The sequence below is a fragment of the Pelodiscus sinensis genome, chromosome 20 (assembly GCF_052426305.1).
Source record: "Pelodiscus sinensis isolate ZL-2025 chromosome 20, ASM5242630v1, whole genome shotgun sequence".
Classification (NCBI taxonomy): Eukaryota; Metazoa; Chordata; order Testudines; family Trionychidae; genus Pelodiscus; species Pelodiscus sinensis.
The window spans coordinates 4,954,496-4,981,136 of record NC_143071.1 but is presented as its reverse complement, the minus strand read 5'-3'; the positions used below and the strand labels follow the sequence as shown (position 1 = coordinate 4,981,136).

At 46.3% G+C, this 26,641-nt stretch overlaps 1 protein-coding gene and 1 long non-coding RNA gene across 2 annotated transcripts in view; one reads left to right on the top strand and one right to left on the bottom strand.

Moving 5' to 3' along the window:
• Positions 1–26,641, bottom strand: part of LOC112544943 (uncharacterized) — a 197,569-nt gene that overhangs the window by 31,324 nt on the left and 139,604 nt on the right. The gene's annotated exons all lie outside the window — the stretch shown is intronic.
• Positions 18,673–25,044, top strand: SOX9 (SRY-box transcription factor 9). The gene is made up of 3 exons (XM_075904007.2): positions 18,673–19,643; positions 21,340–21,593; positions 22,265–25,044. The coding sequence occupies exons 1-3, from the start codon at positions 19,213–19,215 to the stop codon at positions 23,041–23,043; spliced, it is 1,464 nt and encodes a 487-aa protein (XP_075760122.1). The 5' UTR covers positions 18,673–19,212; the 3' UTR covers positions 23,044–25,044.

The following is a 26,641-nucleotide window of genomic DNA, read 5'->3' as shown; positions in this document are numbered from 1 at the left end:
TGCTTGAGGTCATCAAATTCAAGGAGAGGATAATTAATATTGAAAGGTGTGATTGCAGCCAAGCAGGCCAGCTAATCAGCTACTGATTTCTCTATAATGTCCTAGATAGCTTGGAAATCTAATCTGGAGGGGCAGGGGGTGACGGGGACTGCCAGGAATTAGAGTGGAAATGCAGTATCCCTTTTCAAATATAAACACTGCACAATTAAGCCAGCAAGTTCGTCCCTCCTTATTCATTAGCCTATGTTCCAGGGATGGATCTTGAACAGGCATTTTCTCCAGAGCTTCCTACCACCACATATGGGACAATCCCACACTGAGATGCTTCCAAGACAGCGGCATGACCCCTTAGATCTCCTTGTAGCATAGTCACATCTGCTTTGCTAACACTCCGGGTACGTCTACAAAGCAACGTTATTTCGGAAAAACGGACGTTATTCCGAAAGAACAAAGAGCGCGTCTACACTAGGGATGTTAAATATCGGTTAACTGAATAGTCGAGTAACCTCATGAATTCTTATCGGTCAGATGACTATTCTATAGTCCCTGGGGCCAGGGCCAGCAGCCAGTGTGCTCCGGCCTCACTCCCAAAAAGTCCCCTGCCACTCTGCACTGCTGCATCTGTATCAGAGACAGCAGCACGAGGTGCCAGGTGGGAGCTGGTCATAGAATCATAGAACCATAGAACTGAAAGAGACCTCAGAAGGTCATCAAGTCCAGCCCCCTGCTCTAGGCAGGACCAATCCCAACTAGATCAACCCAGCCAGGGCTTTGTCAAGCTGAAACTTAAACACCTCTAGAGATGGAGATTCCACTACTTCCCTAGGGAACCCATTCCAGTGTTTCACCACTCTCCTAGGAAAATAGTTTTTCCTAAAATCCAACCTGGACCTCTCCCACCACAACTTGAGACCATTGCTCCTTGTTCTGCCACCCATCACTACTGAGAACAGCCTCTCTCCATCCTCTTTGGAACCTCCCTTCAGGAAGTTGAAGGCTGCTCCCAAATCCCCCATCACTCTTCACTTCTGCAGACTAAACAGACCCAACTCCCTCAGCCTCTCCTCATAGGTCATATGCTCCAGCCCCCTAATCATTTTGGTTGCCCTCCGCTGGACCCTCTGTGAGGACCTGTTCTGTCACTATGTGCTGCTGCCTCTGATACAGAGGCAGCGGCGCAGGGTGGCAGCAGCCCCTGTCTATGGGGTGGTCTGAGCTCCTGGACCCAGCGCAAGCCAGAACTGAGCTGGGCTGCTAGACAGCCAGCTAAAAATTTACTGGCAAGTGGTGGGAGAGGCAGGGGGAAATGCATGTAGCCTAGAGCATTAACCTACTACTTTTGCTTATCAGTTAATCAGTTAATTGACTAGACTTTTACATCCCTAGTCTACATGGCAAGCCATTTTTTTGAAATAATGGCGAACTAGAGGACTTCTTACTCCAACTCCTGTAACCTTCATTTTACAAGGGACATTGAAGGAAGAGTGCTCTTCCTTCGACTTCCTGCTGCGTAGACAGCGCCAAAAGCCCAATTAAGCTACTTCGACGTCAGCTACGCAATTGACGTGGCGGAAGTTGCCTGGCTTAAATTGAGTTTTGCCCTGCTGTGTAGGCATGCCTTATGACTGTCTGGGCAAGTTAAGAAATAAATACCAGGTACTTACACCTCAATCAGCTTAGAAAATGGGGCCACACAAAAATAAGTCTACAACGGAGCTATTGGATGGCTGTAATTTTCAGTGCAGAAGTGAAGTACTCTGTTGCTTTGCAGAGCTGCCCTGCATTCAATGGAGTTTATTTTCTGGTGAACACTGCAAAACTGTCATGGCAATTTGTTCGGATAATGACATTACGTTCCTGTGTTCCACCGTAAAACGGACCCTTTAAATCTCTAAATCTATTTCAATGTATTCGCCCTTGTGACTCAAAGATGTAGGACAATTTCCAACAATGTAATAAAAGGACGAGTGTGATACAGCTGTACAGGGCTATTCTTGTGTCCTGCTAATCCTTTCATTGCTCCCAAGACCACACATAGTTCCTTGCTTTAGTTTTATACAGGGGGGAATTATAAGACTTCATCGGAATGTAGCCAATAGAGAGGTAGTGGGATTCTGGATTGCTCTACAAAAGCAAGTGATTTAAGTAGATCTTTTTGAAGATACTAGTAGGTGCATGTAAGCCCCTAAATTCCTTTAGAAATCTAGCCCTAGGAGGCTAGCCAAAGTCACATGAGAGTTTAGAGCAAAGGTGGGAAGTGAACACAGGGCCTTCATAGCCCTGTTTAATTTTCTAACACAAGTGTATCCAGTGCACAGATGAACAGTCAGTGCACAGCAAGCTAGAATAGCTAAGGCCAAATCTACACTCCTGGGAAAGTCAAATTAAGATATGCAACTGCAGCTACATTAATTACATAGCTGGAGTCAACATACTTTAATTTGAGTTTCCCTGCGGTCCCCTCAGCGGGAGGTCAAGATAAGCAAATGCTCCCCTCACGCTCCCTTACTCCTTGCAGAAGCAGGAGTACTGGCTCCAACAGGGGCACCCTCTGAGTTCGATTTAGCGGATCTTTACTAGACCCGCTCAATCGAACGCCAGAAGATCAATTGGGGCAGTGTTGATCTTCCCAGTAGTGAAGACATGGACTAAGATTACAGTGCACTAGCATAGCATGCATCACCTGTATAGGCAGACCTTGTTACCAAGCAGATGTTCTCTAACGTATATTGACGTTCTCTTGTTTCAAAGCAGAGTAAATCAAATACGCTAGGACCTGGAGTAGTGTGTCCAGTCTTGGGCACCATATTTCAGGAAAAATGTAGACAAATTGAAGAGAAAAGCAATAAAAATAATTAAAGGCATAGAAAAAACGACCTATGAAGGAAGACAAAGAACTGGGTTTGTTTAACCTGGAAAAGAGAAGACTGAGAGGGGATGTAAGACCTTGCAAGTATCTAAAAGGTTGTTACAAGGAGGGAGAAAATGTAGTCTCTTTAACCTCTGATGATAGGGCAAGAAGCAACTGGCTTAAATCACAGCAAAGGAGGTTTAGGTTGGACATTCGGAAAAACTTCCTGTCAGGGTGGTTACACACTGGAATAAATTGCCTAGGGGGGCTTGTGGAATCTCGATCACTGCAGATATTTAAGAGCAGGTTAGTCAGACATTTAATAAGGATGATCTAGACAGTGCTTGGTCCTGCCGTGAGGGCAGAGGACTGGACTTGATGACCTCTCAAGGCTCCTTCCAGTTCTAGTGTTCTATGATTCAGTGATGGACTTATCCTCCATGAACTTACCTCATTCTTTTTTTTTTTTAACCCAGTTCTACTTTTGGCCTTCACAACATTCTCTGGCAATGAGTCCTACAGATTGCATGTTATGTGAAGTATTCCTGTTGTTTGTTTTAAATCAGTTACCAGCAGGCTAGACAGACATCTATCCGGAATGGTCTAGACAGTGCTTGGTCCTGCCTTGAGGGCAGGGGACGGGACTTGATGACCTCTCGAGGTCCCTTCCGGTCCTATGATTCTATTAACTTTCAGGGGTGGTTCACAGTGTCCATATGGCCAGTTTGTGTGTGGTTTGGTAGTGCGCTGGAGTGTACACACCAGCTTCCCGCACACTAACTTTTTATCTAGACAAATCCCACATTTCCATTCGAAACCAGCTCCTGAGCCAGCTAGGACATCTTCATCTCCGTGACCACCTGCCTTCTCTATTGTCAATCTCCTTGTCCACATGTTGGCCAGAAAGCAGAGATGTCATCCGCCTGTAAATAGCCTGGGAATTTCTCTCCCTTCTGGAGGGCTGTCTCTGCCTCTCACCTAGCCTTTGTTGGGACAGCCAACATTCCTGTAGTCCCACAGCCGGCTGGGTGTTGTCCCACATTGCGCAAAAAGCTGGGATCTTCTACCCAAAACAATGGTGCTTTATTTGTCTTGGAACTCAGCAGGATTAGTGCGTTTTCCTTTTTGTTAACAAAAACAATTTCCCTGCCATAGGATTTTAATTTTCCATCCTGTGACGTTCTTTTCTCCCTTCACCCCCTCTGCTTTCCTGAGCCAGCACTCAAAATGGATGGCTTCATTTCACTGTGGGACGCCAGGGTGCTTGAGAAATCGCGTCATCTCCTCTTTGGGGCACCAGCGCGCTTGAGAAATCACATCATAGGCTCCCTCCTTGCATGCGGGAATCATCTTCGGGGCGGGCGAGGAGGGAGAGTTACACCGTTCACTGCGTCTTGTTTGGTTTGGATGCGAAGCCTGGTGCGTTGGTTTAGATGTTAGTCAACCTGACCTTTCCTGTTTTCTGAGTCAACGATCTAAGATCACTAAGTCAAGCACAAGATGTTGAAAATTAATCAGCATGCAGGACTGACAGGGAACGATATGGTTGGGGGACCAAAGGAGATCCAGACTGGCCAGCTTGCTCAGTCAAATCAAGCCCCTGTGCTTTTAAAACCTGCCCATGGGAATCCCACCAGAAAACCCACCTGGTGGGACTAGTGTCAGTATTGACGAGTTGCCTCCCCTCCCCCTTCCCTCCCACTGGACTCAAGGAATCCACACAGTGTGCGAGCCGGCCCCAAAGGCTGATGGCCTCCATTAAGAGGATAACCTATTGGATGGGAAGGATTTGGCCCTAAATGTGAATGAATAATTTCTTCCCTGGAAGGAGTCAACCAGAGGGAGACGATCCCCGGCATGGAGTTTGCACTCGTATTTCAGATATCCATTTGGAGGCCCCTTTAGCTCTCCTGAAACGTTTTAGGGCATGGCGCCCATGGTCTGATGCATGCTTGAAGGGTGTGTTCCAGCAGGAAAGGATCTTTCCCAGACATACCTGTCTGTTTCATACTCCTCTAGAGACGCACCTCAGTTTTTTCTCACGCCATGCCACAAAGCCAATGGGTTGGACCTGGTCCGACGCCAACTCTGCAAAGAAGAACCTGGCTCTACGTTTTCCAAAGTAACAGATGATTTTTGGATGCTTGGATGGACGCACCTGAAAGGGGCCTGGCTTTGTGAATGTGATCACCTGTCACAGGCAACCATGGCTCTTCGGAACGGTGTCCACCACAGCTGTTTCTCCACCTAGTGGACTGAGTCATGCGAGCTCCATTCAAGCTACCACGCAAGAAAGAGCGGTGGGGAGACTGCTGTTCAACCTCCTAACAGCCCCCCAAGTCTGAGCCTGGGTAACAACGCAGCATCTTCCCCCCCCTCCCAGAGCCATAACGTCCACCCTGCTGGCTTTAACCCAGTGTGGGTGAAGCTAATGCCAGTCTGTCTAGCCAGTCTGGGAGACTTGTTCCCAGCTGCAGTGGAGATGTTCCCTTTGCAGTCATTCAAGTCAGGCACTCAAAAAATGCAAATGCCCCCCCATCCCATGTCTTTGAAAATCTAGGCCCAACTGGACAAGTGGGATCCCAAGTCCTTCAGCCACTTCAGGCAAAGTGCTACGGTTGTGTAAGTATCCATAAATCTTACCATACATTTTAGCAATATGCATCTGTCTGTATGTCCATCTGTGAGGCTGTTTGTTCAAGAACTCCTCTAAACGGCACAAAGCTAGGACCACCACATGTAGTAGGCCGCTTCCTCTCATCATAACTTAAAGTAAGGCCAGGGTTTGGTTGTGCCAGGACAATGGGGTGCGCCTGGAATTTGTTTCTCATAAAATGGAAAGGGAGGGTCCAGCAGGAGGGACTGTTATACTGCAGAATGACCACAAGGGGGCAGCAAACGGGCCAGAGAGGGGGACCAGGATAGCTATAACCCCACTGAGCCAGTAGGAGGCAGGGGTGGAGAAAAGGACAGCTCGTTACTGAGAGTTTGTCTGTCTGTATATCTGTCTGTCCCACTGCCAGGGGACATGCACCCCTCCCCCAGCTGTGCCGGCTGGAGCTGCAGCAGCCATGAAGAGGCGCGTCTCACCTGGCCCCAACTTGCTCTGGTGAGAGAGGGTTGGGGTTGTCCTCTCTTCCCCGGGCAGCCTCCTTCCCAGCCCCACCGCAGAACAAGGATTTCAATGAAGAAAAACAAAACTTATGTGAGTTAAGGACCCGAGCAACGCTGGGCAGATCTTCCAGTAACAAATCCACAAACCTGAATCAATCCCTATTTTATAACGAGCAAATGCAAACCACTCTCACCCCTGTTCATCCAAGGGCCCTGCTACTTCACCAGATACAAATTCTATATTGCCAAGGAATCGTTCTCCGTCAAGGGATGAAATAATAAGTCATCCTTAAGTAATGTCAGCGCATTGCTGTCTGGGCTAGAAAAGACCCAAATTCCTCCTTTGTTTCTAAACTCTGCTGTTTTATTTAAAAAAAAAAGTAACAATGCCTCCTTTCAGGCACTGCCAAATTCCGGCTCAAGCCCACTCAGATAAGAGCTGGCAGAAAAGATGACTGCCATCAATATTTTGGGGAATGTAGCTACACCTGAGGATGGGTTGTGTGCGGAGCTAATCACAGACACTTTGGTGCACAGGGGCTATGCTTCAAAGAGCTCTCTTATTGGAGCCCCCTGAATTCCTCGCACACTTCCTCCAACACCAGGGTTTGCAAAAGACAAGAGGTTAGCAAGAAGGAACCGAGTCGACTATCCTCCGCATGAAGGTAGGTTTTCATCTCTTGAGGCTGCTTGTTGCTGCTGGTTCATTTATTCCATTCAAATATTATTCTTCATCTGGAGTTTATTTTGGGTGGGTGGGGGAAGTAGATTTTTTTTTTTTTTTGCTTCCTATATTGCAAGTTTCAAATCTGCAATGCAAAGAAGTCTTAAAGCAAGCTTACTCCTTCAGCTCTGCAAAATAACTCCACGGTATCTAACTCAGGCTCTGTAGTAGTTATCCGTTCTTATTCTTGTTTGCATTATTGTACCGCTTGCTTTCCTCTTTCTTCTACACACAAGAAAGAGAGACCTGGGATTGTTAGGAGGGGTGAGGTTAGGTTGAAAGTGAATGAAGCTGAGATCATATATACTGTTCTGAGACAGATTTACACTAGATTACTCCTTCTACCAGAAAATGTAATGATATTCCTTCAGCATCCTGCCTTGATTGTAGTAAATGTAATGATTATTATTTAATAGTGTATTTATTAAAGAATTGGGACATCTGTTATTCTCAGTGCAATCTCTCCCCACTTAGCAGTATGGTGAATTTTTAAAAAATCTTCACTAAAAAGGGTGGCATTTGCCAAGCTGAATAGCCAGCACCGTGGTTAAAATCTATCAGGGGGAAAGAGAAAAGTCCCTGAATTGGTTTTGACCATATAAATTCTGTGCTGCTTCTTTACCATTTTTCATGATTCTATTGACTTTCATGGGATGATTGTTATGTTATCTTTTTCTCTTCTACAGCCAGCGTTGCTATCTGTAATATAGCCTACTTGTCCTGGGAAATAAACATAGCAGATACCAAATGCATCCATGTCTGGTATAAAACAAATAATTCCCCCGGCAGGATTCTATTAGCCATTAAAATTGGAATGTGTGTTCTGGTTGCAGTTGTATCAAACATGAGGGGGTGCTCGTTGCTTTGAGCTGAAAGCTGTTATATTTTTCAGGGGCCGGTTTGAGTTTCTCTAGTGCCTTTTTCCAAACTTTTTACGCACAGATGATCAAGCAATTGGCAATCAGCAAGGTAGCATCCTGGAACGCAGATGAAGGACTTCATGTGAAAGGAAGGATGCTCTTGGTGTTAAGGCACTGGGCCTCAGGAGATGCTGTTCCTGGCTCTGCCACAGACTTCCCGCATGACCCTGGGGAAGTCACCATCTCTCTGAACCTCAGTTCCCCCTCTAGAGAGCAGGGATCATATTTCCTGTTGCCCACTCGTCATCTGTCTTGTCTGTTTAAACGCTGCAGGGTGGAGGTGTTCCCTTGCTATACGTGTCCATGGCCCCTTGCACAATCGGGCCCCTGCACCTGGCAGGTGCTACCATAATGCAAATACTTGTGCTGACCCAAAGCTCACTGAAGACAACATATAGATGCCCATTGATTTAGGCATGGCTCAGGTTAGGCCCAACATGCTCAGAAAGAGAGAATTTCAAACTCACTCAGCCCACATGGAGTAGGTTCTCAAAGGCACTGAAGGCCTCTCACTCTCATTGAAAGTCAATGGATACTGGTTGCTTGACCATCCCTGAGGTCAAGGGGATCCATCACCCTCAAGCTTCTGGCCAGCAGCAAATGGGGTGGGGAAATGGGGCAGAATTCACTGTTTTTGGCGTCATGTTGACAGACAATGTTTCTTTTTAAACATTTTTAACTGATATACATTTTCATTCTCGCATGAAATCCCTGGAGGCCAAGCAAAAATGAATGACACTGGTGTTTGAGATTAAAAGAGTGACAAAGTGTCAAACTCAAGAGCATTCTCAAGCAATATTTTCCATACTTTGCCTATCCAGGCATATTTTGCATCCGTTTGTGTGAGGACAGTGAAATCCAAGCCTGGGGAAGAGCTCTGTGTCAGCTCAAAAATCTTGTCTCTTCCTCCCGCTGAGGCTGATCTGTGAAGAAACATTTTCTCACCCATCATGTCTCCCTTTGGCGAAATCCATGTTTACCAACATTTAGTGATAACAATTTAATCCTTGAAACCCTACTTCTTGGGGTGTCCAGCCAGCTCCCTAAGCAGTGTTCCCTGTGAGCTGGGAGCTTGTACAGCCTCTCTGGACAAATTCAAATGCCACCCAGCTGATTAGCAGAGCACCGACCACTGAGTTCTTTTATTTCTGTTGGTAGTGCACATGGTTTGGTGCATGTAAAAAATTTATTCTGCACATGAATGGAACAAATCTGCACGTATATGGAAAAAATTAGAGGGAACATTGTCCACAAGCTCCAGCTGCCTTCCCATGACTGAATTTAAGTTGGTCAAGGGGGCTAGTTAAAATCCTGACAGTGGCTCTTCCATTGGAATTAAAGGCAGAGATCGGTTTTCCTTAACTTACGGGCTTCCTATTCCCTTCACTCCATTTTTCCTCATTAAAGCTGAGAACAGAGGAACAAAATTAGGGCCCCAATTCAGCAAGGAACTTAGGTGCCTTCCTAGCTTCAAGTATTTCCCTGTTTTTACAGAACAGAGATGGAGTTACTAAAATGCTTAAAGTTTGTTTACTTGGGGTCAGGATCCGCAAAGGCATATGCTGTGAGAGAGGGATCAGTGAGCAAAATGTCAAGCTTTATCAGCAATCATAATTAAGGATTCACCATGTCTTTCATTAACAAGAGAAATATAAATGAGAAACAGAGAAAATGAGTTAGTTCTCCATATGCTGATCATGCTGTAAAAACTTCATTACGTCCTTTTCCAGTAATATAATACCATCTGAAAAGGAAATATTTTATCTGCCTTTAAATCATGTTCCTGCAAACTTATGTGAATATTATGTGTATAATGCGCACATATACATAGATATACACTCAGAGACAGACAGACACACACATAGATATGGGAGAAGGGGGGGCCCTTGGTAGAATTTCATTGTTTTTATATAATTTCAGTGGATAATATTGACATTTTTATCAATTTAAATTTAAAATGTTCAGGGTCAAACAAAAGTATGTGTATTAAGGGGTTGGGTTTTTTTTTTCAATTTTGATTGATCTAAATTTTCACAGTTGGTGGAAATTATGGTGGGTGCCAGTCAACAGTCATTGAATAACAAATGCTACAACACCAAAAGCGAAAGCTTTATAACAGCTGAAACACGCACAACTTGTCAACATTGCTTGCCAAAATATGCAAAGTACAAATCCTTCAATCAACTTCTAATAACGTCTCAGGGAGCATTTGTCTTATTTTGCCTTGCTACTAATTTTAAGTATCGTTAATGGAAATATTTATCATCGGTTTATGTGCACAGCAAAACTGACATTTACCAATAAAAACCTAATCCTTCCAAGTCTGTGTGTGTGTGTGTATACACATATACACAGAGTATATGCGCACATAAGTACATACATGAATCCCTATTTATTATGCAGTACAGAAAATTGAAGTTTTTAAATAAATAATTCCAGTGTAAATAAACTCCCCACCCTGAGCAAACAAAAACGGATCCCATTGCAGATTTCTCTATTTTTCAAATAAATCAGAGTTCCAAATGAACCTGAGCCTGGCAGTTAGAATTTATAAATGATTCAGGTTTTGGGGGAGGAGGCAAGTGAACTGGAAAAAGCCCCAAACAAACAATTTTACAAGTTCCAGAAGTGAATACCCCTTCCCCGTTGTTGTTTTTTTTTTTTTTTTTTTTTTTTTGAAAAGCTGGGAGGGGTGGCGGCTGAAGACATCTGCAAGCTATTAGGACACAGACTTCAGGTAGCTCCCAGAAACACGTGCTGTCCACATTACACCCTCCAAGTATATTTCCACAACTTTAGCTCTCCAAATAAACAGTCGAGTTCTCCCTGCATTAGCAAGGAGCTGCACAAACAGGTAGAGAGAATGGTCGTTTTATTCCCCCTTCCAATTCTCATGGATTTCTTGTAAGCCATTGCGGGGCTATGTAATATGAACTGTTCCTTGGAAATATATACTAGGGCCCGCCAGTTTTAAATTAACTCCCCTCCCCATTTATTAAGCTGTAGGTGACTTAGAAATATCAGGTACAATTTCTACAGCATGTTCGCTTCACTACACATAACTGAACAGCCCCTCGTATGAATGTGTTATGTTAGTTGAAAAACTTACAAAGAGACGAAGCAACCAGAGATGATTATGCTGCTGACAGATTTTTTTTAAATTTAAATAGTGTTTTACACCTTTTGAAACAATCATACTTAGTTTTAAGAGTTCCTATTGCTGATTAAAGGAAGCCAGACACAGCAGCCTGTTTGTTTCTTTGCCAATACAACTGAGCAACACAACTGATTGGAGTATAAAATACTCCCTCCTTTGGAATATATAAGGCTGTGATAGAGGTTGAAAGCAGATGAACAGGTGATCTGAATGTAGAGCATGTGTTACATTGAATGAAAGATCTTTTTGTCACACAGGAGTCATGGGAAAAATCAGGGAAGGTGTTTGTTACTATCGTGTTCTTGCTGTAGAGGGCTGACTGTAAGAAAAAAAAATCCTGGTTGTTCATCTTTCTCTTTTCCATCCATGTCTGTGCTGTTACAAATTTGGGCCCAGGTTTTTGGTCCCCTTAAGCAGAGGAGTTTGATCTTTTTTTTTTCTTTGATTGGTTTATAATAAAATTAATCACCACAAGTTGATTGATTGATTGATGCATCTGATTCAGATGAATTTCTAGGCAACATCCACTCCAAAGTGGGAACCAACATCAGATGAACTTGAGTTAGAAAAGCAGCTCCTGGAAACCTCTTCAGAGCTCACTGTTCTGAGCTAGTAGAAAGCCACATTTTCTGGCATGGTTCTTGTGCCTGGTGGCGTCTTTGGATCACACATCTCAAGAGCGCCTTCAGAACAAAATATCTATGTTCGCATCAGGAGGGGGAAATGAGAGCATGGGACCAGACCAACAAAAATAAGATGTGCCCTAGCTTGTTTGAACATGGCTTGTAAAAAGTCCCTCTTCCACTATCATGGGGGAAATTCTGCACTGTTGCTGTGCTTTCAACTGAGTCAGATACATCTTCTAGGCCTACCAAATTCACAGAGCTAGAAACCAATATTATTTTTTTAATGAGTCCTTAGAAGAGAACGTTGGTAAATTACAAACTTTGAGCGCAGTTGTTTCAGAGTGCGCGGGAAGGGGCAGAAAACAAAAACTGTGGGTGGGGGGGGGGGGTGCACATGTGCACATAATGGTAAAGTCTGCCCCTTGAGCCAAGAAGCTCAAATCCTACAGAACTACAGGTTGAACCTCTCTAATCCAGCACCCTTGGGATCTGACCAGAGCCGAACCAGAGAATTTGCCGAAAAACAGGAGGTCACTTCCACTGATGACTGGGCTCCTAGAACATGCTTGGGGTAAATTAGAGCTAAGTAACAGCACAGAACACAGAGCCAAGACTGGTGGCTGTAAACAAACTTTATGGGATTGTGGAAAACTTGGCCTCACCCATGTTAAGTGAACATCCAGCTAAGTAAAGTTACACCGGACCCCGGATGTTACCAGACCAGAGTGTGTTGGACAAGATAGGCTCGGTCTGTAATCTCAAGCCACCAGCTCAGAAATCTGAATTCAAACCTGCAAAATAGAATCAACCAGTCTCTGGAGTTTCTGCGCAGCTCTGCTATGGCTCAATTAAAACGCCCTGTCTATTTCACCTGTTCCAATAATTGGTCTCTATACATTTGCAGTGCATCTGACACTTTTTGCCCAGCAAAAACGCTTTCGTAGTCAGGGACGGTGACTGTACTGGCTGCTGGCTGGGAGATGCAAGTGATTTACGTGCAGCATAAAAAGGATCTGCCCCAGAGTGAATTCATATTCCTGGCATTATTTGTGGGGGGGGGGAGGAGTGAGGAGAAGCAAATCTCAATTCTATTTAGAATGGTGTTTTTTCATAAGCAAGGTTCAGTCCACCGTTATTTGGTAGGGAAATAAAGTCCAGCCCTGCCACCCAAAAGTAGCCAACCCTTAGAAGCAGTGACAGAATTTTTACTGCAGCACTCCCTGCCTTTGCTTTACACTTTTATTAGGGAACTTTTACATTGTGTTCGGCATGGCGAGCGAAGAGAGGGAGTCATTTTCAGTGATTAATGACACCACCACACACCTAACTGTCCTTCAGGAAGTCCTCTTGTAATCTGTAGTCTTCCCTTCACCTTACAGTGCAAAGAAAGAGGAAAATGCCACTGGTCCAGCTTTCAGCCTCATTGCTTTACATTTAATTACAGCCAAAGCTTAAATCAACCTACATGTTGCCGGTTTAGCAGCAGTTTACAGCTGTAAATTACTTTGACAAATTGGTGATAGATAGATAGATAGATAGATAGATAGATAGATAGATAGATAGATAGATAGATAGATAGATAGATAGATAGATAGATAGATAGATAGATAGATAGAAACAGAAAGTCAGAAATTGATTTTGAAGAGTGTTGTTACTGAAGAGTTCGGGTTAATATAACAATTCAACTCAAATACCAAAGAATTCTTAGTTCAGGCTGCAAAAAGTCACAATTCTGCTAGAACGCAGCTACCACATTCACTGTTAAAACAGATCAGAGGCCCATGTTCCCCCTGACAAAGGCTCCTCCGAAAGCGATAAGAAATTCACAGGCATTTGCAAAATAAATAGCTACAGACCAAAAGGAAACCTCCCTGTGCTTTTTGGTTTCTCAGTAAGGCAGACTGATAACCCGGACAGAGGAGTATGTGAAGGGCTATTCCTAGACAAGATAATTCTTGCAGCCACTGATCACTTCCAGCCAAAAATGCCCTAGTTTAAAGCAGCCACTCTTCTGGCATCTCTGTAAGTGTCACAAGGGCCTTAGACAATTCTAGGCAACACAGCGGAGTCTAATATTAACCCTGATGTGCACCTTCAAACGGCATGCCTGAGTCCTGGAATGATTTCATGCTCCCCCTGTAACTCTCTCAGCTCAAGTGATATTTATTCATTTGTGTCCATTAAAAAGAGTGTAAAAAATGATTTATTGTTTCAGAGACAACAACGTGTTTGGAAAAGTACACGGTCCCTGCCCCAGAGACCTGGGTACCCACAATGAGAAAGAGCTCAATTCACTAAAATGCTAACACCTTGCACCAAGAGATGAAAACAGTTACAAGGGTAACACGGACCTGCCCGATTTACACCGGTTCAAAGTGCACCTCCAGGCCCTCACTCCTTTGAGTAAGTGGAAATAAAAATGTGTCCGTGTTTTAACATTGATAAAATTGCCTTATGCACACTGGCATGACCCAAAAAACCCATTTCACCGCTTACGGGTGGGCAAAATGATTAAAAAATCCATTCCACCCCCATGTTTTCCAGTTGTATATTGCCTTCCAAAGGGAGGAAAGCACAGAGGACTCTAGGAAGAGCAGTCTTATCCGGCCTTTGCTTTTGTGCCATGGAACAGCCATGAAAAAGTTTTGCATGCAGTAAAATTCCGAGAGAGATTTTTGCATGAGCTTCCTGGTGTGTATTTTTAAAGGGCTGCCGTCCATCCCTCGCCTCTCTGCTTTGCCCCCCAAAGCAGCTGAGCATAAACAATCACAGAGAGGGCTTTCACACGGCAGCAGAGATGAAAAGGCAAACATTTCTCCCAGGAAAAATGCAGTGAGCCAGCATTTCCCTGCATTTCCTATCCTGTCAGGGAAGAACTTTTTGTTCAACTGAGGAGCCTATTCTGACCCAGGAGAGAGGTCCCAGGGTGGTGTTGGTGACATCACAGCCGGTAATATGCAAATGAGTGGCTGTCAGCTATTTCATGATGACAACTGGGGGGGGGGGCATTAAGTCTGGGTAGAGAAGAGACACAACATACTTTAGAAATTACAGTCCGAACATCATAAGGCAAACATGAAGGTGAATTCTCGCTGTGTTTTCTTCCCCCTCCATTCTCCCCTCATTTCAGTTTACTGCCGCTGACTGACATGTAAGTGCAGAAGCCAGCTCTCAGCAAACACATCTGATTCACAGCAGTATTGCTACGGTAAACATTTATAGGGTTTGAGAAAAACATCTTTATTTAATGTCTTGTGTGGATATTCGTCCTCTTGCTATTAAACTGGCGGTGTTAAATAGCTTAGAAAGAGAGTTTCCTGAAATAACAAAATGACCTTAATTGGGGAGGAAGGGAAACTCAAATTAGAAATGTAATTCCCATTTTTATTTGTCAAAAATCTTTCTTGAAACACACTAAGGTTAATTCTAAAACGCGTCCTCCTGTTGTAAAAAAACTGGAGGGCAATAAAACAATTGTACCCTTAAAAAGTGAAGTTGATTGATCCGATTGTCCAGAGGGGTCTCGCTATTCTGCAGATCAGGCCTTTTAAAAGAATAATATGCAAACTATGAAACAGCACAAGAGATCTGCTTTACATTTTTCTTTTGTTTATTGTTCAAACTTGTTAAGCTGCTTTGTTTTTTGTTGAAAGAATTCTGCCTGTCTCTGATAAGAGAATCTATTTTAACAAATGGACTTTTAGAATGAAAAAAAAAGTTCTATACCACATGTTAAAAAATAGGCTTTCTGGGCTAAAATGATTTCCTGAAATAGCTAATCTGCATCTGAAATCGATAAGATTTTTTTCCCCAATAGTGCTCACGTTCATCCCAAATATTGATGCAGATCTCAATCTCTTTTCCAACTTAGTCTCCGCTGCCTATTTAGTCCAGTCATATCAGTAACACTGTGAAATGTTTTTAAGTGTTGCGGACGGTCAGAAGGAAAAACAAATCTTCTGGCTTCCCCTATTATTTCTGACAAAGGCTTTATAAATAAGACATACACTTACCTTTCAGCTCACCCAAATATGAGTGTTCTCCAGAAGCTTGCAAGCCAAAATTCCCAGAGAAAGATAGTAAATACAGAAAGGGTTTAACAGGGAGATGTTCTTCAATTTTTTTTTAGAGGTCCCTCCCCCCCCTTTTTTGAACACACAATTGGAATTCCATTTAAAAAATCATTGCACTTTAAAATAAAAGGCCCCTCCCAAATGTACCACTATCCAGCATGACAATGCTATCCATCGGAATTGTTTAACAGAACAAAGGCTGTGAACAGAGGCAGTTTCAGTAAAGCATTTAGGAGAAAACCCGACCTTAGGGCTTGAACTGAATTAAGAATTAGGCACTGTATATTTTAGAAGGAAAACTACAGCAAAAATGTGTCCCCCTAGTTTGACTCTAGTAGGGCTGATCACTTCGTTTACATGCAAGCGGGGAGGAAGACCCTCATATTAAATTCTCAATGTAGGCTTTAAAAGGATTCTGCTCTGAAACTCAGTTCTCAGTTTAGTCTTTGAAGTAGTAGCAAAACTTGCATCTTATTCCAAACTCTCATCACTTTATGCTCCCTGACAATTCGTTTGCTGTCTTGGGGGTGGGAGGGAGGACTGCGATTAAAAGTGTAGATGCTAAACATTTCACTACAAAGCGGAGGGAAACCCCTGGGGATTTTTTAAAGCACATCTCGCCACATATATTACAAGCTGCAGCTATACATTTATGGTTGTCCAATTTGCAAACTCTGTCGGAGGACAGGGACAAGTCTTTGTGAAAATGTCAATCTGGGCAGTGAGAAACGCTAGATAGAAATAAATATCTCCCAATCTAAAGTTCCTAGGCAAGGCATAGAAACACGCAGCGAAATTGACAGAGACGTGCATTCGGAAATCGTACGTGCACGGTTCGATTATAAATCTGAATGATAGCATTTTAGACAAAGTGCGTTATGGTGTGGCCGAAATGCTGTATCCTTGGGTACATATAGTGTTTAAAAATTATTTAGTTCTTTCTCATTTTGCTCCTTAATTTTCCCAAATGAACCTTAGAAAAAGAATAGTAGGCGCTCTTTTAGAGCAACATCAGCAGTAAATTAGGGGTTAAGAGCTATTTAAACAAAAATGTACCGTCAGAAAGGAGGGGGGAGGAATGCACCAAAATAACCTTCATTGGAATATGTAGATTTTTACCCAAAAGTTAAAAAAAAAAGCCTTCCCCTCTGTATATACAGTATTACTATTTTGGTATCTTGTCAATTTCATTGATCCCTGGCTGAAAACACGTCGGTCGGTTTCTCCTCCCGGTTTGCTAAGTAACGTTTGCTATTCAATCTTGTAAAGAGAAAAATTATTCGAGCTGATAAAATCTGATTGTCAAAGAGGAGTCCAGATTCAGCAAGAAGCCTGTTCTTAAAAAAAAAAAAAATTGTCCCGAGGAAAAAAAAGTTAGCTAGTTTCTGGGCTTTTGGCGCTCCCTATGGACGAAGAAAAGGATTTCATTTTTAGCTCCAGAAAGGTGATTGTTGACAACTGTAGAAATCCACCCCCCCACCCTACCCCCCCCAAAAAAAGAGAAAGAAACGGGGGTACGAAATGTGAGTGTAAAAAGGCACAGAAAACAAAGCAACCCCATTTAATGGTGCCTGACAGCTGTGGATTTAAATCGCTTAAAATAGAAGCACCCACATTGTTAAGTTTCCTTTGCAATAGCTCTGGTAAATATGTGATGATCTGGGATTGAAAGTGTGCGTCTGATATGGTTGTGCATCTACAGAGGTGGAGGTATTAACGTGTGTTATGAAAAGAAAGAATCACACAGGTGTGTTTAAAACCATGTTCGCTATTTTTATCACTCGGTAAACGTGTGTAAAGATCGCCGCTTTCTGAGCTCTATCATAAAATAGGGGGTGGGGGAGAGATCTCAAAAGTTTTCCCTTCCTGTTTCTTTCCGTAGCCCCAGCTTTTGCAAACTGTACCTACCGCTCTTTAGAGGCCGGGCAACTGGTGCAGAGCATCCGAGATAAAGAGCAAACTGAACTGGAGTTAATTTTTTACTAGCGAGCATCAAAAAGTTATTCAAAGCATTTAATGAAAACATAAACATTTGCAGCCAGGAAAATAGTCTTTCTGCAAATCTAGAGGCGACGATTTGCATTCTGTGTCAGCAAGAAAATCAACAGGAGGGGAGATTCTCGGTTTAAATAGTGGGGAAAGAGCGGTGCATGAGCGGTGCATTTTTACTGCCATGTTTTGCATCTATTTTAGATACAGTCTTTGCATATTTTGAAACGGTGTTCTAGCTTAGCAGTTAACTTGAGCAGGTCTGTCCGAAATGGCCTCGTTATTTCATTCTGAAAGCAAAGGGTGGTCCCTTTCCGGGATAGCTTAACTTTATGAAGATCTGGTATGCAATTAGCTCTATAAATGCAAGTTACAGCGAGGGAAGAGGACTGTACATAGTGGGAGTGTATTAAAAAAAGGCGACCAACTTGTAGCTGGTATGTTTCGTACCACTGGATAGTTAAAGTTTAATTTGAAGACTACAGTACTAGCCCAATTACAGCACACTGACCCAGGGTAAATTACCGCAGTCTTCAAAACTACCGGAAGACCAGCCTCTGTACAAGGTCTCTCAGCCATAAGTTGACACATAACTTTGCAGAACTCAGCTATTACTGCATGTGTGTGTCGAGAATTGAAAGCCCTTAAGTAGCCACTAAGCCTTCGCGTGCATTTAAACCATGCTGGTTTTAATTAAAGAACAGCAGCAAAGCGGTGCGCATAACACCATCCCCTGGGTGACAACTTTATTTAAAGAAAAAAAACATCCCTCGGTTTTATAAGGCAAACCAAACAGGGGTGAATCACAAAAGCTTTCCCTTCACCGAAAAAGCTCGACCTTCTTTTCCACGCCAAAATCTGAGCAGCTCGGCAGCCCACAACCTGTCTGATGCAATGTTAGTTACCCCGGGTGTATCTTTGTCTAGAACAGGAGACTTCATGTCCATAGCCCCCCTGAAAACAATCAACATTTGCCTAGGCAAACACAACACGAAGAAGAGTTTACTTTTCAGGCATCACAAAAGTTCTGAAGTACAAAGAGTCACTCGGACACTTCTACTTGTCTGTACTTTTTTTTTTCTTCCCCTTCTCGGAGAGCTGCGCGCATTTCTCCCCACCCTCAAAAAACTTGCAGCCAATCATCCGCGTGCCAGCCCCCCAGGGGCAGGGCTGTCATTGGCTGAAAGTTTCTAAGGTGAAATAGTAGAGGAGAGTATTTATTACAGAGACTCGGAGACAGAGTTGGAGAGCCGAGCTTGAAACTGACTAGGTGAAATTGATTGGGAGCCTTCAAACTTTCCAAACGCCAGGAACTTTTTTTCTTCTTCTTCTGGGAGGCAGAGAGAAAGAAGGGACATCCGGGGGGGGAATCAGACTAACTCCCCACTTTGTTCCCCCACCCCCTTTTTGACTCTCCTCGGCAGGAAAACGCCCTGGGTCTTTCCACGTTACTGCTGCAGCAACTTTGCAGTGGGCTGGGAACAAACTTTTCCTCCCCCCCCCTCTCTCTCCTGCAAGCTGCAAGCGACCAGGCAAAACTTTCTTGTTTCTTTTGCAAACTTTTTTTGCTGCTTGATTTCTCCCCTTCCCCTTCCCCCGCCTCCATCCCTCCCTTGCTTCAGGCTGCTTTGCAAGAGGTTGTGCCGCTGTATTATTTTTTTTCATCCCTCCCTCCCACGCCTTCCTTCCCCCCCTCCCCGCACCCCTTGATTTTCACCCCACTGTCCCTACCCCCCCTTCCCCCCGCCGCTTTCTCGCATGAATCTCCTAGACCCCTTCCTGAAAATGACAGAAGAGCAGGACAAATGCGTCTCTGGCGCCCCCAGCCCCACCATGTCGGACGACTCCGCGGGGTCCCCTTGCCCCTCGGGCTCCGGGTCGGACACGGAGAACACCCGGCCCCGAGAGAACACCTTCCCCAAGGGCGACCCGGAGCTGAAGAAGGAGAGCGAGGAGGACAAGTTCCCGGTGTGCATCCGGGAGGCGGTCAGCCAGGTGCTGAAGGGCTACGACTGGACGCTGGTGCCCATGCCGGTGCGGGTGAACGGCTCCAGCAAGAACAAGCCGCACGTCAAGCGGCCCATGAACGCCTTCATGGTGTGGGCGCAGGCGGCGCGCAGGAAGCTGGCCGACCAGTACCCGCATCTGCACAACGCCGAGCTCAGCAAGACGCTGGGCAAGCTCTGGAGGTGAGCGGGGCTGCAGCCCGGGCCAGGGGCTTGCGCTGCCTGGCGGGGCCCAGGGCGCCCGGGAGGGGGATGCGGAGAGATGCTGGGAAAAGCCCTTTGATCGCCTGGCAGCGGGGCCACAAGCGTGTGTGTGTGTGTGTGTCCGTGTCCACAAGGGGTGTAGGGGTGTGTGTGTGTGTGTGTGTGTGTCCACAAGGGGTGTGTGTGTCCACAAGGGGTGTGTGTGTGTGTGTCCACAAGGGGGGTGTGTGTGTGTGTGTGTGTGTGTGTGTGTGTGTGTGTCCACAAGGGGGGTGTGTGTGTGGTTCCACAAGGGATGTGTGTGTGTGTGTGTGTGTGTCCACAAGGGGTGTGTGTGTGTGTGTGTGTGCGCACAAGGGATGTGTGTGTGTGGGTGTTGCCACAAGGAGGTGTGTGTGTGTCCACAAGGGATGTGTGTGTGTGGGTGTTGCCACAAGGAGGTGTGTGTGTGTCCACAAGGGATGTGTGTGTGTGGGTGTTGCCACAAGGAGGTGTGTGTGTGTGTGTGTGTGTCCACAAGGGGTGTGTGTGTGTGTGTCCACAAGGGGTGTGGGTCTTGCCACGAGGAGGTGTGTGTGTGCCTGTTGCCGCAAGGGGGGGGTGTATTTGTATGAGAGGGGCGTGTGTGTGTTGCCACGAGGAGGGGCACGTGTGTGTGTGTGTGTTGCCACGAGGAGGTGTGAGTGTGTTGCCACAAGGAGGGGCGTGTGTGTGTTGCCACGAGGGCTGTGTGTGGGTGTCTGTGTTGTCACCTGGAGCGGGGGGGGGGGTGTTACCACGAGGAGGGATGTGTGTGTGTGTGTTGCCACGAGGAGGGGTGTGTGTGTAACCACTTGGAGGGGTGTGTGTGTGTTGCCACGAGGGCTGTGTGTGTGTGTCTGTGTTGTCATCTGGAGGGGGGATGTTGCCTGGAGCAGGGGTGTGTGTGTAACTACTTGGAGGGGGTGTGCCTGTGAGTGTGTTCCCACAAGGAGGGGGAGGGGGAGTGTGTATTAAACCCACACAAACCAGGCTGCTTCGCCCACATTGCATCAGATTTGCACAAGAGAAGAAATGATCCATGAAGGGGAGGAGAAAGCTGGCAAAGTTGTGCCAGGCTGGTGGTGGGTGGGTGTGGGCATGACCCGATGTCTTTAGCCTTAAAAGTGAAGGCTGGGCTGGGCCGGGCCGGGGGAGGGGGGGAGATTAGAAAAAAAAAAGAGTGAGTCACCTGCCCAGGGCTTATTCTGGGAGTGCAGGAGAAAAATCCAGCCACCCAGAAAGTGCAGTTTGCAGCAGACGGGAGACCCCCCGGGGTGACTTGGGACCTCCAGCAGCAGTGCCCGGAGCCATCCGCGCCTGTGTCACCTCCTCTCTGTATTGAATCAGCGTGTGCTCCTCGGCCCAGGGGAGCAGAGCCAAGTCAGCTGCCTGTTTCCTATGAGGCAAGGGGAGGGGAGAAAGAGCAGCCCCAGCTGGGTACCTCCGGGGGTCCTTCCCTTGCAGTTCAGAGAGACAGCAGATCGCAGCAAGGGAGCTGTGTGCAGAAGGGAGGCTGGGGGTGTGGATTATTAGGTGTGGGACGGTGCAGGCGGGAGCCCCATCGGTGTGCATGGTTCTTCATGGCCAGTCAAGGCAGGGAGCCTGCGCTCTAGTGAGCCAAACTCACCCCCTGGCTCCTCGGTCTCTCCCCCAGGCTGCTGAACGAGAGCGAGAAGCGCCCTTTCGTGGAGGAGGCCGAGCGGCTGCGGGTGCAGCACAAAAAGGACCATCCCGACTACAAGTACCAGCCCCGGAGGAGGAAGTCCGTGAAGAACGGGCAGGCAGAGCAGGAGGAGGGGGCCGAGCAAACCCACATCTCCCCCAACGCCATTTTCAAGGCCCTGCAGGCCGATTCGCCTCAGTCTTCCTCCAGCATGAGCGAGGTTCATTCTCCGGGAGAGCACTCTGGTAAAGCCGCAACCTGACACCGCGAGACACACACACACACGCTCTCCTGGGCCCCGCTTGCTGGACGAGGCTGCTAGGGAGACACACCCGCGGCCGTATCTTACCGAGGGGCTGGGTGAGAGCACCACAGCGAAAGCAGGGTGCTGAACCGGACTCGAAAAGCAATCTGTGTAGGGAGAGGGTGACAGTCAAGCAAACACTCTAGAGAGAGCCAGGTGCAGCCTCCGAGACCCTCCCCCAAACAGGCTTCTGACAGCTCAAAACGGTTCCCCCCAGCTCCTCTCTTAGTTTCAATCAACTTTCTCCCCTTTTTCTAGTTCGGAAATTCAATTCGAACTGACGCTGAGACCCGGGGCCGTCTCAAAAGCCCCGTGTTTTATGCTGCCTCTGTACACAGGTATAGATCACATTCGGGTTAGAAAGCGGGAAAGGTCGGTTACCCATCGCCACGGGCTTCAGGGGCAAAGCAGTGATATCGGCCTGGGGCCCTAAAGATCCTGAGTTAGCCATTAACTGAGTTATCACCATTATACAACACCTCCAGCCTATAAAACCGGCTCACTTTAGATTACAGGGCCTCAGCTAAAGGGATGCTCGGGGATACAGAGCTCACTGAATTTCACTGCAAACCAGCCAGCTGACAAGGACATGTGCTCTCTTTCTCTCTCCAGGGCAGTCCCAGGGGCCCCCGACCCCACCGACCACCCCCAAAACGGACGTCCAGCCGGGTAAGCAGGACCTGAAGCGAGAAGGGCGCCCGTTGCAGGAAGGAGGAAGACAGCCGCCCCACATTGACTTCCGAGACGTGGACATCGGGGAGCTCAGCAGCGACGTCATCTCCAACATCGAGACCTTTGACGTCAACGAGTTTGACCAGTACCTGCCGCCCAACGGTCACCCCGGCGTCCCGGCCACACACGGGCAAGCCGGGCCAGTCACCTACAGCGGGAGCTACGGGATCAGCAGCACGGCCGCCACTCCCGCGGGGGCGGGGCACGTGTGGCTGTCCAAGCAACAGCCGCAGCCACCGCCGCAGGCCCCGCCCCCACCGCAGCACACGCTGACCCCCCTGAGCAGCGAGCCAGGCCAGGCCCAGCAGAGGACACACATAAAGACCGAGCAACTCAGCCCCAGCCATTACAGCGAGCAGCAACAGCATTCCCCTCAGCAGCTCAACTACAGCTCCTTCAACCTCCAGCACTACAGCTCCTCCTACCCGACCATCACCCGCTCACAGTATGACTACACCGACCACCAGAGCTCCAACTCCTACTACAGCCACGCTGCCGGCCAGAGCACCAGCCTCTATTCCACCTTCACGTACATGAGCCCCACCCAACGGCCCATGTACACGCCCATTGCAGACACTACCGGGGTCCCTTCCATCCCCCAGACCCACAGCCCGCAACACTGGGAACAGCCTGTCTACACACAGCTGACTCGGCCCTAAAGGCAGCCACCGCCACAAAAAGTGAGAGAGAAACAAGACTGTCTCCAACTTTTGTGTGTGTGTTTTTTTAAAAAGACACTCGTGCTCAAGGTGATGAAAAAGAAGAAACCACGTCGGGCCTTCTGCACTACAGCTCCCATCAGGGTGTGGCCAGACCACTCTGCTGAGAACCAGCAAAACTCGGTACAGACATTGCATAGACTGGACTTTAACCTGGATGGGGGGGGCGAGAGATGAGCTTCCTCACCGGCCAACTCGTCTGCCAGTGATTGGACTTTTGTAATTATTTTTTAGCAGTACTGAAAAGCGAGAAAAAAAAAAAAGGAAAAAAATACCCAGAGTCCTCTGTGAGGAATACTCTCTATTTTAAATTTTTTTTAGTATGTACTGTGTATGATTCGTTACCAATCTGAGGGGATTTATACGTATTTTTAGAGGGTTTTTTTTAATGCTCTTATTTTTCCGACCGCTAAAACGACACTTAGTGGAGCAATCCTTGCAGTCAGAGGTATTTTTGTATAGATTAAAATATTTTTTTCTTTAAAGAAAAATAAAATAAAACCGTGCACATTCATTAGGAACAACAATGGCTAAACGGTGATCAGCATCTGGCTAAGTTTTGGTCAGCGGAGCAACCTAGGAGACGCAAGGGGTGAAAAGCCAAATAGACTTTATTTTTCTAACGTAGAGAAGGGCAGGAGGAAAATGTGTTAGTTTTATTTTTTCAAAGATCGTGAGCCTTAAAGCAGAGCGCTGTTGAAAAGCCTTAATAGCAGCTAGGTTTTTTCCCCTCCCGGAGAGTCTTCAGTTGCTACCCTCCCATGCAAAAAGAAAAACAGAGCCCAAAAGGGAGGTAGATCTGTTTTCGGGGAAAATGAACGTCTGACCCTTTTCCCAACAATCAGCAACAGATTACGATGCCCCAACCAGCATCACCCTCCTCAGCTTCCTGCTTTGGACACCATGTGCCTGACAGATGCTGGAGACCCCTTGCATCACCTCCCCAGCCCTTGAATGGGTTTTGGATCAGGCCCTGATGTTAGCACTCAAAGCTCTTTAAAGGCCCCTTATTGGCTTCAATGGACTTTGAATGAAACCCGGAGGGCGCATTGGAAACATCAGACACGTTTTAAATTATTTATTTTGTGAGAAATGCCATTCTAATCCAGATTTTTTTTTTTTTAATCTCCCTTCCATTTTTTAACTCCTTTAAAAACAATAGATTTGTTGGAGTCTTTTTTGGAGGGTACGATGCCTATTAAATTATGGTCTAAACTGTAACCAGTTCTTTATTTATCTCTAATTCCTTTGTATTATTATTATTATTATTATTTGGAATCTGTGTCCAAGGTTTGTACAAACGCGGTCTCTTCCTTTTTTTTTTTTTTTTCTTTAAGGATAAACTGGAATTTTGTTTTGTATGAACTAGAGATTGCAAATGTAGTGTATCACTGAATCATTTGCCTCGTTTTCTGCCTCAGCTCTTTTGGACACACGACCGTGTGTGTATGTGAGACACAAAACACCATTGACAAAATGTGGGGGGGTCACCTTGCTGACCTTCCCCCTGCCTCACCCCTGATGTTGTTTAGAGGTGGGGAAAATTGACTTTGGTAAAAGCTGTGGCCAAACAGTTATGGATTGCTTTTTAAAAAAGACAGCAAACTTTTTTTATTTAAAAAAATGATATATTTGTTAACAGTTGTGAGAGGTGTTTTTTGGTTTTTTTTTGAGGAGTTTGGTTTGGTTTTTTTGTTAGGGATTCAGTAGAAAAAAAATCTTAAAGCACTCATATTATGGCATCTTCTTATTTCTGTATAAAAGCAGATCTTTTTAAAGTATTTCTGTAACTTAAAAGACCTGTCATTTAAATCCTATTTTGTCTTTAGGTAAGTTTGTTTTATTTTGTTTTGTTCACAAGACCATTTGTTCTCTTTTTGAAACTTACCTTTTTTGTATATTATTGTTTGCAATAAATATACGTTGTATTAATGAAAAATACGCACTTGGTTTTTAAAAATGTTAAGTGCATTCACTGAAAAACAACAGGATGTGAGGGATACAGTGGGGGCTGGATACAGAGACTTGTAACCTTGATTTGCCTCCTGCCTTGATTGCAGGGCCGGTTTATGGGGGGGTGGGAGGGCTAGCCACGCAGCTGCCCGGGGCACCAACCTATTGGGGACGCCTGATGGCAGCTCTAAGGGGAGCCATGTGCCCAGCCACACGGCACCCCTTAATCAGGCACTGCGCACCCGGAGCCGGGGGCCGCACAGCACCCCTTAGAGCTGCCATCAGGCGCCGCGCACCCTATTGCAGCTGTAAGGTGCGCAGTGCACCGGGGGTGGGGCTATGCATGCGCCGTGCGCCCAGGGGCGGAGCCACGCATGCGTGATGCGCCCGCTGCCTGGCTCGAGCCGGCCCTGCTTGATTGATACAGTGACTTGTAAACTTTTGTCTCCTGCCTTGATTAACTTTTATCACTATATAGTCTTGGGACCAGAGCCCGCTTAACTGAGCCCAATCCCACAAAGGTTCTTTACACAAGACTCCCATTAAAGCCAAGCACCTGTGTTAATTTCCTCCTACAGCCATAGCCCTCTGTGGTCAGTGTTAATCCCATGGAGGGCTTGGTAATTGATCGAAAGATGCCTGGTTCCTACTGCCTCTCAGAAAGGCCAGTATGCAAAACCTTCAAAAAGCTGCATTCCTAGTAATGTGTTGCAGGAAAATATTACAGTGGGTCAGATACTCCTCTGTGCTGGTGTTTGTGTCCTGTACACATGGGATCCTACACAAGTCGGTGGTCTCAGGCCTGTTTCTGGTGGCCAAATGTCCCTCTCACAAACACCATGGTCACGTCTGAGGCTAAGTGTTGCCAGAGTGGGCGTGGGAATTGGGCAGCATCCCTTGTCGCTAAGTGGTTTCCAGTTTGGTACAACAGCTGTCAGCACCCCTCCTACCAAAACTGTTCCAGCGCCCCTGGCAGAAGGGGACCGAATGGAGCTAAAATTCCCCTCTTACCTTCTAGGAAGCAATCTCCCCAGCTCCAGAAGAGGCCTATTTAAATGAATCGGGAGTGGGATTTGCATTGCTGCTGCTGATTCTTGGGCCTGTTACTTTACGTCTACACAGCAGTGTTAGTTCGGAATAACATAGTCGGTGTCTACGCTACAAGCTGTTATTCCGACATAATGGCGAGCTGGAGGAGTTCTTACTCCGACTCCTGGAACCCTCATGTTACGAGGAGTACGGGAAGTCGGAGGAAGTGCCTTTCCTCGGACTTCCTGCTGTGTCGACAGCGCCAAAAGCCGAAATAAGCTATCGACATAGTGCAAGAGGTGTCGCTTATTTCGGCTTTCGCCCTGCTGTGTAGACGTGCCCTTAGGCAGATAAATGGAGGAGACGCCACCTGCGGAGTTGTCAGATGGTCTAAATCGGGGTGGGGAGGCCCAGAGGCCGGATGCAGCCCCTGGTTTTCCTGGATCCAACCCTCAAGGCTTGGGGAATCCGTACCGGCACTCCAGCCCTCCTGCAGTCCCCCAGTGGGGCTGGAACACACAGAATCTACTACCCCCCTAGGCTTTGGTAAGCAAGG